The sequence below is a fragment of the Eretmochelys imbricata genome, chromosome 12 (assembly GCF_965152235.1).
Source record: "Eretmochelys imbricata isolate rEreImb1 chromosome 12, rEreImb1.hap1, whole genome shotgun sequence".
Classification (NCBI taxonomy): domain Eukaryota; kingdom Metazoa; phylum Chordata; order Testudines; family Cheloniidae; genus Eretmochelys; species Eretmochelys imbricata.
This window is the reverse complement of record NC_135583.1, coordinates 7326788-7338856: the sequence shown is the minus strand read 5'-3', so window position 1 is coordinate 7338856 and position 12069 is coordinate 7326788. Positions and strand designations below refer to the sequence as shown.

At 57.2% G+C, this 12069-nt stretch overlaps 1 protein-coding gene across 3 annotated transcripts in view; it reads left to right on the top strand.

The window, feature by feature from the left end:
- ADGRG5 (adhesion G protein-coupled receptor G5) overlaps positions 1 to 11740 on the top strand; it is a 29895-nt gene extending 18155 nt beyond the window's left edge. For all 3 annotated transcript variants that reach the window (XM_077831046.1, XM_077831044.1, XM_077831043.1), the window contains 7 exons: positions 168 to 210; positions 1751 to 1857; positions 3578 to 3699; positions 7115 to 7383; positions 8164 to 8263; positions 9459 to 9742; positions 10176 to 11740. In XM_077831046.1, the coding sequence (XP_077687172.1) occupies positions 168 to 210; positions 1751 to 1857; positions 3578 to 3699; positions 7115 to 7383; positions 8164 to 8263; positions 9459 to 9742; positions 10176 to 10261 (1011 nt within the window). In that variant the 3' untranslated portion in view covers positions 10262 to 11740. The remainder of the gene's footprint in view (positions 1 to 167; positions 211 to 1750; positions 1858 to 3577; positions 3700 to 7114; positions 7384 to 8163; positions 8264 to 9458; positions 9743 to 10175) is intronic.
- Positions 11741 to 12069: the final 329 nt, after the last annotated feature.

Genomic DNA, 12069 nt, shown 5'->3' with positions numbered 1-12069 from the left:
AAAAAGAGCTGGGAAATACGCTGTAGGGACCAACGCTGCATAGGCAGGAGGGACCAGGCACCAGGCTTTCCCCTAATGAGCCCAGGGTACATACATTGCTTGGAACTAAGGGAGCACAGACACCTCACCGTGTGCCTCATGTTTTCTCCCCCCCGCCCCCCAACCAGGATAACTCAAATGCGACCTGCGTCTTTTGGGTGGAAGGATCAGGTAATTATGACACTCACTGCATCACGTGGTACACGTGCGAGAGAAACCGCTCAGGTAGTTACAGTTCACTCCTGCCCTGGGTTCAGGTAAAGCATCCCCAGAGCTCAGTGGTGCCTGCAAAGGTCCATCTGCCAGGCTCCTGGAGAGAGAGTGCACGCTTGCAAGGAACGAGGATGGTGGGAGTCATTCAATGGAGAGCGCGTTGCCTTAGACACCAGGGGGACCTAAGGACCAAACATGCAGCTGCAATCTACCAGACAGACTCTGGGGTTTCATGTTAGGACCATCCCTGTCTGCTGCCCGACTGTACTCACCACAGCCACCTTGCCAGGAGAACTTGTGAACCCCGACCTCCCTTGGCTCCCAGCGACAAGCATCCTCCTGCCGTCCCAGAGCGGCAACAAGCTGCCAAGCCATCCTCTGCTCCGTGCTGCTTGGGGAGAGGTCCCCACACTGTGCACAGAGCCTTGCCGATCGTAGGGCTATATGGAGACCCACAGTGGCACCTACTGGAAGCCTAAACCCCACATCCTTCAGGGGGTTCCCGAGCTAGTGCCATTGTCACGCACAAAGGGGGTGGAGAGCGGGCCCAGGTCAGCCAGAGCCACCTGCAAACAGCCAAGCAGGGCGCAGTCACCTCCCACAGGCTTGTGAAAGCAGCTCCCGTTTTTATGCCCTGCTTCCGAGGAAGGAGTCATCTAGAGACCCAGGGCCATAGAATTTAAGGCCAGAAGGGACCCCCAGATCTTCTAGACTGGCCTAATGGATCATCGGCCACTAAAAACACAACCAAGCACCAAACCACCACCCGTAGAGCGGGATGTTACAGCCCTCAGAGACTGAACAACTGTGCCCCGCAGGCAGAGACAGGGACTCAGGTTCCACCAGGGCCCGGGGCCCCTGCAATGGCTGGGAATTAAGTGACCTGCCCCCGCACGCTGCAGAAGGCAGCGAAAAACTGCTCCAAGGTCCTTGCCCCTGAGAACTGGAGGCTCCCCGCTCTTTAAGAGGGCCTGTAGGTGCCCAGGGCTGGATCTTAGGGGACTGCCGGGGAGGGTGCAGGGCGGCGGGACAGGACGCAAGCTGTCCCTCTGGTGCAGGATTTGGGAGCAGCCTAGGGGACATTTTGTCCTGCTCGCTTTATTCCTTCCCTCCACTCTATGCCTGCCAACAGCTCTCCAGGGTTCGGCACCAACCCACGTGAGCCCTAGTGCTGTGTAGCCTTGAACCACAGCCAGCCCAAATCCAACCCTGATCCCAGCGCCGGCCCATGTCTAGCGTCAAACACCCCCATGCCGCAGCAGCAATACCCGAGATCACACCTTGCCCCACACTCTGATTGTTTTTGCTGTTGGAGACGGGGGGGGGTGGGGTGGTAACATTTTCAAAAGTGCCAAAGCCCCACTGAAAATCAATAGGCCTTGGGCTCCTAAGTGAGTTGGTGCTTTGGAAAATGCTGCCTACGGGCTTTCCCGAGGGTCTGCCTCACGGCTCTGTGGCCAGGGGCTGCTTTTCTTAAGGCCGTTTCTCCCTCTTGCAGAGAACGGCAGCCTGGGGAACTGGAGCAACGCGGGCTGTGAGACCATCCACCAGGACAAAGTGGTGCTGTGCCTGTGTAAACACCTCACCTACTTTGCCGTGCTGCTGGTAGGAAGGCTGCTGCTCCCCTGCAGCTCTTGCTCTGTTTGGGGCTGTCTGCTCCCCCCACAGCCATCAGACACAGTCTTTGCTCCCTCTCAGTCCCTGCCTCTCAGGTGCGCTAACCCAGTGGTTTTCAAACTTTTTTTTCTGGCCACCCAGTTGAAGAAACTTGTTGATGCCCCCGACCCAGCGGAGCTGGGGATGAGGGGTTTGGGGTGTGGGAGGGGCTCAGGGCTGGGGCAGAGGGTTGGGGTGCAGGGGTGAGGAGTTCAGGATGTGGGAGGGGGCTCTGGGCTGGAGCAGGGTGTTGGAGGGGGTCAGGGCTCTGGGGTGGGGCTGGGGATGAGGGATTTGGGGTGCAGTAGGGGGCTCTGGGTTGTGGGGGGGGGGTCAGGGTTGGGGCTTACCTCAGGCAGCTCCTGGTGAGTGGCGGTGCTAAGGCGGGCTTCCTGCCTGTCCTGGCACCGCGAATCGCTCTGCGCCCCAGAAGCGGCCAACAGCAGGTCTGGCTCCTAGGCGGAGGCGTGTGTGGCTCTCGCCCACAGGCACTGCCCCCCAGCTTGGTTCCCAGCCAACGGGAATGCGAGGCCGGTGCTCGGAGTGGGGCCAGCGCACGGAGCCCCGTGGGCCCCCCGCCTAGGAGCCGGACCTGCTGCTGGGGTGTAGCGCGGTGTCAGAACAGGCAGGGACTAGCCTGCCTTCGCTGGGCAGCACCGCCGATGGGACTTCTAAAGGCCCAGTCAGTGGTGCTAACCAGAGCCGCCGCGACCCAGGGCCAGACATTGGGTCGCGACCCACGGTTTGAAAACCACTGCTCTAAAGCACTTATCCCTGTCCCAGGGTGGTTTCCTGTTTTCATTCTCCTGACTCATTCCCCATCAGCCGCTCTCAGTGGCTCATTTCCCCGAAGCGGAGCTCCACCATAAGGCCCTGCTTCCATTTCCCTTTCCTCCTTCACCCCCACCCTGCAGGGGCTGACAGATGCTCAGGGCCATCCTCTGGGGTCGCCTCGCTCCAGAACCTCAGTTACACTGGGGGGGAGAGGCGTGCACACGTATGTACCCCCACAAGGGTTACACTAGGACACACGCTGCCCTGCCCCCCTGCCTTCTCCCCTTTCCTCTTGGACCTGCTGATCAGCTGCTTTTAACTACCTGAAAGGTGGATCCAAAGAGGATGGATCTAGATTGTTCTCAGTGACAGCAGATGACAGGACAAGGAGTAATGGTCTCAAGTTGCAGTGGGGGAGGTTTAGGTTGGATATTAGGAAAAACTTTTTCACTAGGAGAGTGGTGAAACACTGGAATGGGTTACCTAGGGAGGTGGTGGAATCCCCTTCTTTAGAAGTTTTTAAGGTCAGGCTTGACAAAGCCCTGGCTAGAATGATTTAGTTGGGATTGGTCCTGCTCTGGGCAGGGGGTTGGACTAGATGGCCTCCAGAGGTCCCTTCCAACTCTGTTATTCTATGATCAACCCATCTCACTGGGTCAGGACAGGGGTTGAGCTTTGAGACGGTTCCTCCTGTCCCCCTCGGAGCTCTGGAAGGGGAGAGGACATAGGACAGAGGCCAGGGACATCCAGCCTCAGGGATGGGTGCCAAGCTGGGGGGTGGAACAGGCTCCAGGCCTGAAGAAGCTGGAGGGGTTTGAGGGGAGGCCAGGGTGGCCGTGAAGGCCGAGTACCAGTGCCCAAGGGCTCCGTTCATTCCCCTCCTCATCCCATGCAGAAAATCTCCTCAGCGCCCATAGACGAGGCCATCCTGGTTCCTCTCACCTACATCTCCATGGTGGGCTGCAGTGTCTCGGCCGCTGCCTCGCTTCTCACCATCCTCCACTACCTCGCCTCCAGGTAACCCCGTTGCTGTGCAGAGCGGCTCCCGCCCAGGGTGCCTAGCTGAGTTGAATCAACAGGGGCTCCCTCAAGAGAGATGCTAAACCAAATTCATCCCTGATGGGGACGCCCTCCTGAGGCCCCTGGGGTTACACGCAGGATAAGGTTGGCCCTTTTTGGAGAGTTACACTTGCCATTCCCCCCCACCCCCAGGATGTCACGTTCCTGCTTGAATTTCTGCACCGTTCGCCCATCTGCTCCCAGGAGGGATCCAGTTATCCCTCGCCACATCCCTCGCAGCAGAGACGAGACAGGGGCCAGAGCCGCAGCAGGTGTCCAGCAGCCGCGCTCCATTGAAATCTATGGAACAATGCCAGCACATAGCAGCAGAGGATCTGGCCCAGGGCTTGGCTCTCATGAATTCTTCACTGAGGCTGCTGGACACAGACAGATCTTGTGGTTTTCTGGCTTTTTAGCTCCCATCCTCACTCAGGCCTTGTCTACACTAGAAAAGGTTTGCTGGTACAACTATGCCAGCCAACCTTACTAGGGTAGGCTTGGCCAGGGCCAGCTTAACTCTCCTCTGGGTCCGGGGCTATTAGATTTTGTGGGGCTACTGTATAGAAGTCTTTTTCCTGGGTGCAAGAGGGGGCAGAGTGTTGGGGTGCAGGAGGGGGTGCGGGGTCTGGGAGGGAGTGTTGGGGTGCAGGAGAGGGTGAGGGGTCTGGGAGGGAGTGTTGGGGTGCAGGAGGGGGTGAGGGGTCTGGGGCAGAGTGTTGGGGTGCAGGAGGGGGTGAGGGGTCTGGGGCAGAGTGTTGGGGTGCAGGAGGGGGTGAGGGGTCTGGGAGGGAGTGTTGGGGTGCAGGAGAAGGTGAGGGGTCTGGGAGGGAGTGTTGGGGTGCAGGAGAAGGTGAGGGGTCTGGGGGGGAGTGTTGGGGTGCAGGAGGGGGTGAGGGGTCTGGGGCCGAGTGTTGGGGTGCAGGAGAAGGTGAGGGGTCTGGGGGGGAGTGTTGGGGTGCAGGAGGGGGTGCGGGGTCTGCGAGGGAGTGTTGGGGTGCAGGAGGGGGTGAGGGGTCTGGGAGGGAGTGTTGGGGTGCAGGAGGGGGTGAGGGGTCTGGGAGGGAGTGTTGGGGTGCAGGAGAAGGTGAGGGGTCTGGGAGGGAGTGTTGGGGTGCAGGAGGGGGTGAGGGGTCTGCGAGGGAGTGTTGGGGTGCAGGAGAAGGTGAGAGGTCTGGGGGGGAGTGTTGGGGTGCAGGAGAAGGTGAGGGGTCTGGGGGGGAGTGTTGGGGTGCAGGAGAGGGTGCGGGGTCTGGGAGGGAGTGTTGGGGTGCAGGAGAGGGTGCGGGGTCTGGGAGGGAGTGTTGGGGTGCAGGAGGGGGTGAGGGGTCTGGGAGGGAGTGTTGGGGTGCAGGAGGGGGTGAGGGGTCTGGGAGGGAGTGTTGGGGTGCAGGAGGGGGTGAGGGGTCTGGGAGGGAGTTTGAATGCAGGAGAGAGGTTCTGACCTGGGGCAGGGGGCTGGGGTGCAGGAGGGGGTGAGGGGTCTGGGAGGGAGTGTTGGGGTGCAGGAGGGGGTGAGGGGTCTGGGAGGGAGTGTTGGGGTGCAGGAGAGGGTGCGGGGTCTGGGAGGGAGTTTGAATGCAGGAGAGAGGTTCTGACCTGGGGCAGGGGGCTGGGGTGCAGGAGGGGGTGAGGGGTCTGGGAGGGAGTGTTGGGGTGCAGGAGGGGGTGAGGGGTCTGGGAGGGAGTGTTGGGGTGCAGGAGAAGGTGAGGGGTCTGGGAGGGAGTTTGAATGCAGGAGAGAGGTTCTGACCTGGGGCAGGGGGCTAGGGTGCAGGAGGGGGTGAGGGGTCTGGGAGGGAGTGTTGGGGTGCAGGAGGGGGTGAGGGGTCTGGGGCAGAGTGTTGGGGTGCAGGAGAGGGTGCGGGGTCTGGGAGGGAGTTTGAATGCAGGAGAGAGGTTCTGACCTGGGGCAGGGGGCTGGGGTGCAGGAGGGGGTGAGGGGTCTGGGAGGGAGTGTTGGGGTGCAGGAGGGGGTGAGGGGTCTGGGAGGGAGTGTTGGGGTGCAGGAGGGGGTGAGGGGTCTGGGAGGGAGTTTGAATGCAGGAGAGAGGTTCTGACCTGGGGCAGGGGGCTAGGGTGCAGGAGGGGGTGAGGGGTCTGGGAGGGAGTGTTGGGGTGCAGGAGGGGGTGAGGGGTCTGGGGCAGAGTGTTGGGGTGCAGGAGAGGGTGCGGGGTCTGGGAGGGAGTTTGAATGCAGGAGAGAGGTTCTGACCTGGGGCAGGGGGCTGGGGTGCAGGAGGGGGTGAGGGGTCTGGGAGGGAGTGTTGGGGTGCAGGAGGGGGTGAGGGGTCTGGGAGGGAGTGTTGGGGTGCAGGAGGGGGTGAGGGGTCTGGGAGGGAGTTTGAATGCAGGAGAGAGGTTCTGACCTGGGGCAGGGGGCTGGGGTGCAGGAGGGGGTGAGGGGTCTGGGAGGGAGTGTTGGGGTGCAGGAGGGGGTGAGGGGTCTGGGAGGGAGTTTGAATGCAGGAGAGAGGTTCTGACCTGGGGCAGGGGGCTGGGGTGCAGGATGGGGTGTGAGGTGCAGGCTCCAGCCGGGAGGCACTTACCACAAGTGGCTCCCAGCCGGTGGCGCAGCAGGGCCCAGGCAGGCTGCCTGCCTGTCCCGGCCCCACGCCACTCCCAGAAGCTGCTGGCACGTCTCTGTGCGCCCCTGGAGGGAGGGGGACAGCGTGTCTCGGCAGGCGCCTGCAAGTGCTGCCCCCACAGCTCCCATTGGCTGGGAACCAGCCAATGGGAGCTGTGGGGACAGTGTTGGGGGCAGGGGCAGCGCGCTGAGCCGCCTCCCACCCCGCCAGGGGCCGCAGAGACGTGCCAGCAGCCAGCCGGGGCCAGGGCAGGCAGCCTGAGCGCCCCGGAGATCGCTGCCTGTGATTTATTTTTCTGGGAGCCCCCTTGAGCTGGGGCCCCGGGCTGCAGCCTCTAAAGCCCCTGATTTAATCCGGCCCTGGGCTCAGCTGTACTGCGACTGGTATCGCTTCTACCTGCTGCCCGATGCACTTTGAACGGCATCGATGCGAGGGGTTTGGCCTGTAAAGAAATAGAATAAAAGCTAGACATTGCTAGAGTCACCGATGGTTCGAATACAGACCTGGCCTCACGCGGTGTGCCCTGCCTGTGTATTGCCACGTGGTCTTGTGGACTCAGCCCCCAAGGAAGGGGCATGACATTTCCAAACACCGCCCCAGCCTGGGCCCTCTCAAGAGGGGACACGGCTCTGGCGTTCTCGGGCAGCACGCGCTGACTGGAGGGGACGTCCCAGGTGGAGGGGCTGGGTGCGGCCGGAGTGGACTGCGATCCCTGCTTCGCACCCGCCCCGTCCCCATTTCGAGGGCAGTCAGAAGGAGCCGAGTTCCGTTTGCGGTGTTCATTTTAGGAAAAAGAGCAGAGATTATACAACCAAAATCCACATGAACCTGCTGGGTGCCCTCTTCTTGCTGAATGCCTCCTTCCTGCTCAGCGAGCCCCTGGCATTGGTTCACGCCACATGGCTCTGCAAAGGCTCTGCTGCCTTCCTGCACTGCTCCCTGCTCTGCTGCTTGACCTGGATGGCCATTGAGGGCTTCCACCTCTACCTGCTTTTGATCAAGGTCTACAACGTGTACATCAGGAGATACATCCTCAAGCTGTGTGCTGTTGGCTGGGGTAAGTGCAGGGTTCTCTACCCAGAAAGATGCCTCCCTCACAACCCACGAGGAGCTCTGTCCCTCCTGCCAAAACCACAGCCCTTCCCCTGCACTCCCTGCAGTGTCACCGGATTCCAGTGAGAAATGTATCCACACGTCCATCACTCAAGATCTGCGGGGAGGTCAGAGCCAGGCATTGGCCCGTGGGAGGGAGGTGGTCCACCGCTGATCAAAGTGCTACTTTAGCTGTATTCTGAGAGCCAGAGGACCACGGCTCTAGAATTATATAATAATGGTCTGTCTGCAATACATTAGCTTGTTGCATAGTAGGGGCTGGTTGCAGAGTTTATATCCAGATTTGGGTTCCAATCCCCCCCAAACGCTCAGGGGTTTTGATGGGGCCCACCTCTCATGTCTGCGTTTTCCATGCATGACAGGGGTGTGCGGGAGGAAATCTACAGTGCCCTACCAACATCTAATATAAGACAGCCTGGTTTACCTGGAGTGTGCTGGGACAGGAGAAACTTTTTTGAGGGACATAACTGCATCTTGCTCACAGAGCCATGACCTGTCTTTGTGTTTCTGCTCTCTAAAATGGCCCCTTATTCCATCACCACTTGTCTCATCTGCCTTACTGGATTTTTCCTTCCTCCAATATACTTCTCTTCCTACCTATGCCCCAGGACCAACTCCTTCGTATGCTACCCAGTTTCCTATCCTCCAATTACTTGCGTTCTTCTTATGTATTCCCATCATGTTCAATCATAGCTTAGTCAGTGTTTATCTCCCACCCCCACAGGACTGCCAGCCTTAGCTGTGGTTAGCATTCTCATCTTCAAGGAAGAGGCATATGGGCTGCACATAATTGAAACCGACACGGGCTACAACAATGCAACTATGTAAGTGTTAGCCATGGGTTTGATAGTCCACACACAATCACATTCTGCCATAATGGGGGACCAGTAGACGTTGAGGCTGGGTTCCCAGTGGTACAGTAGGTCTCCTAATCATTAAAAGCTTCTGTTCTCCACAGTCCCTCCTGGTTCTTTTCCATGTGGTCCATTCTTCTACAGAATGCAGGATAAAAAATGTTCTCCTGAGCCTTGTATCCTACCTCCAAGCACTGTGCCCTCCATGGAATGCTCTAATCAGATCCATGGGCAACGACGATTAAGGCTATGGCTAGGCTACAGAGTTTACGGAGGTACAGAAGCTCTCCTGCCAACATAGCACTGTCCACACCGGTGTTTAGGTCATTGTAACTTACATCACCCGGGAGTGGCTTATTCACACCCTGCAGTAACATAGGCTATGTACACACGACAGCGTACGTCGGTATAAGTTAAGTCCAACTCTCCAAAACATGGTGACTTTCCCGGGTGCATGATGCTGGTTTATAACAGTTGTGCCATTTAGTCAGCATTGTCCTCTTTCGGCCTGTCCCAGGATTGTGGTATGGTTTGAAAACTACAGTGCCATTCACACATCACTAGACCATTTCTGGTGGATGGTGCTATCCTCTACCCAGGGCATGCTCCTATTCCCAGAGGCAGTGCAATTTTGCAAGTATGTTGCCCTTCCCAAAGAACAGGGCAGGTCTCCAAAGCATGGTTCCAGCCCAGAACCACAGTGCCGTTTCCCCACAGATGGTGCTGCTCCCTATGCACTGGTGCTGAAATCCCATCTCAGCTATGGCCCGATAGGCTTCCCCCAACACGACACCCTTCCCAGGCACTGCTGTGGTCCCCCCTTTCCAAGGCAAATTAAAGCCTGAACTCACCAGCAATACTAAGCAGCCCAAAAAGCCTTTCCACCCCATCCGAGACAGATATCCCTTCTGTCCTCCTCATCCGGAATCCCGTTTGCTGGCACGCAAAGCGGCTGGCTCCCCAGCAGCCTTGCACGGATGTCTGCTACCCTGTCTGGGCTCTGACCACAAAGGCCTGGATCCCAGGGGCCCTGCTGGAATGGTGTAATGCTCATGGCATGGTGTCATTCCCAAAGTAAGACATCCCTCCTCAGTCACGGGGCCAATCCCCACAGTGTAGCATCATTGTCATCAGCATACAAGAGTCTCCTCCTCTTCTCCTACAGGTGTTGGATCACAGATAAGGGCCGGGATGTTCATTACAGCCTCAACCTGGGCTACGCTGGTATCACCATATTCTTCAACACGGTCATCTTAGTCACCGTCGTGAGGATGCTGAGGAAACTGAGATCCAACGTGAACAATCAGAAAGAACAAGGGAAGAAGGATCTGGTGACAGTGCTGGGACTGACATGCCTGCTAGGAATGACCTGGGCACTGGCCTTCCTCAGTTTCGGTGTCTTCTTGATTCCTCAGCTCATCCTCTTCACTATCATCAACTCCCTCCTGGGTCAGTGAGGTTGCAGGAGCACAATGCTCAGGCAGTGGGATGAATGGGATGGAAGCAGAAGTAGCTTAAGACCTGAAGCAAAGCCCTGTCAATGGGGATTCTGCAGATGGAGCCTCAGACGGCACGGCTGGCTTAGCTCCAGGTTTCTATTACCACTGATTTAGGAGCAGCAGAGTCCCCTCAAGGTTTCTGCTTGCTCCTGGTCATTGCCGTTATAAGTAGCACAGTTCTCAGCCACCACCGGATCAGTGCACTTCTGCTGCTTCTGCCCCCACCTCTGAATCTAGGAATGGCAAGGAGTGGGAAGGGGAAAGGACATGGAGGTTGCTGTGAGGTCAGAAGTCAGAGGGCCCTGCTGCTATGTTACTCATAGCATGGGCACCACAGAGCAACCCTAGCGACCGAAGGCTTACAATGTGCTTTCCACCTGCAGGGTTCTTCATCTGCCTCTGGTACTGCACCATATGCCGCCAGCTAGACACCAGCTCCTCCACCGGAAGCTCTCAGGTGACAAAATAACCAGGCCAGCCAGATAAACTGTGCTCCCAAAGGGGCACAGCTCACCCGCCCTGGAGCAGATTCACTTGCTGGAACAGGCCTGCCTCAGTTGGCCCAGGCAGGTCTGCGCTTCTGATGGGGGATTTAGCAAGGAGAGAGAGACACTCCTCAGTGCCTTCACACACAAGGCAACAAATAGCGCGACAATGAGCCTTCAAAGCAGCTTATGCAGAGTTTGTCAAGTAGGCAAACAGGATCTGGGGCATAGCACAGACCAGCATGTTCTGTACACGAGCGAGACTGAGGGGTATCAGGAAAGTCACTCTCACAGCACAGGGAATTGCTCTTCCCTAGGAGGCTATAGGCAGACAATGCTTGGGGCGTTGATTCCTCCTGCTTTGCACCTTGTGTCTTTATTTATGCCTGAGCACAGCGAGTGCAGAGAGGGTGTACATTGCTACCGAACCAGACCTCCCCACCCACTCACACCAATGGTAACGTCGTACAATTACTTCAGACACGCACCACAAGGGGCAAAGCAAGGAGAATCGGAGCCTTTGTGCCTGTCCTCCTCAGGATGCTATAAACACCCTGGTTTGGTACGTTTCCTTTTCAAATCATGTGATGATTCCCCCCTCCCAGTCACTTCACCATGGAGAGAGATTCTATACTCAGCTAGCTGCCCTGGCACAGGCCCCTACCATTAAATGAGAGGATCTGTTAGCAGTATGGGGCTAATGACATACATCAGAGCAGTTCTGATTCCCTTCAGTAGGGGGCAGTGGTGTAAGCAGGTTCGTGCACACACCGACTTGCTCACCCCAACACCAATTCATTATGAACAAATCAGATCCACCCAAACACCCTGACTTTCGAGGAGACTGAAACCCAAATCCTAACCCCGCTGCTCAAGCCCGTCTCGGATTTAAAGAAGACAGGTGAACAATCGAGGAAGGAGATGGAAGGAAACTGCAGAAAGGAAAGAACTAGAAATTGGAGAGGAGGAATTACAGAGCAGGGCAATAAAGAAACAGACATGGTGAAACAGGGAGCACAGGGAAAGGAAGTAATAGCAAAGGGGCTGTGAATTCCTGGATGCTGGAGACTATGTGGGACACCAGCCGCCACTGACTGGTCAGTGAAGAGATCTTAACGCAACGGTAGATGCTGCAGCTGAGTTCTCTCTCACAGATAAGTCCACAACCCGGATGGGCTAAACCTGGAACCATGTGCTTTTGCTTCTTAATGACCGTGTGGGGAGTTCATTGCTCTTTTGTACCTAACCAGAGGCTTCCATAAAAAGGCTTTACAATGGCACATCCACCCCACCTCCACCTTCCCTGGCCAAAGCCCATTCCCAGTGTTGGACCTCGTTGCATTCAACAGACTGAAGCCAGCCTGCTGGAGTAATAAAAACAAACAAACAATTACCCCAGTTTCAGAGTAGCAGCCGTGTTAGTCTGTATTTGCAAAAAGAGCAGGAGGACTTGTGGCACCTTAGAGACTAACCAATTTATTTGAGCATAAGCTTTCGTGAGCTACAGCTCACTTCATCAGATGCAGTGAGCTGTAGCTCACGAAAGCTCATGCTCAAATAAATTGGTTAGTCTCTAAGGTGCCACAAGTCCTCCTGCTCTTTTTGCAATTACCCCAGTGGCTCCTCTTGAAGCCTGCCAGTCTGTTATGCATTTGCAGCTGGGCCGGGGCCAACATTTCCTTACTGAAGGCTCCACTACTGATTAAATGTGCTTAACCGTGGCCCTCCTACTCATGCCCCTTGGAAGGCTCCACAGAGCACATTATCACAGCTGGGATAGTATTTGCAGCTG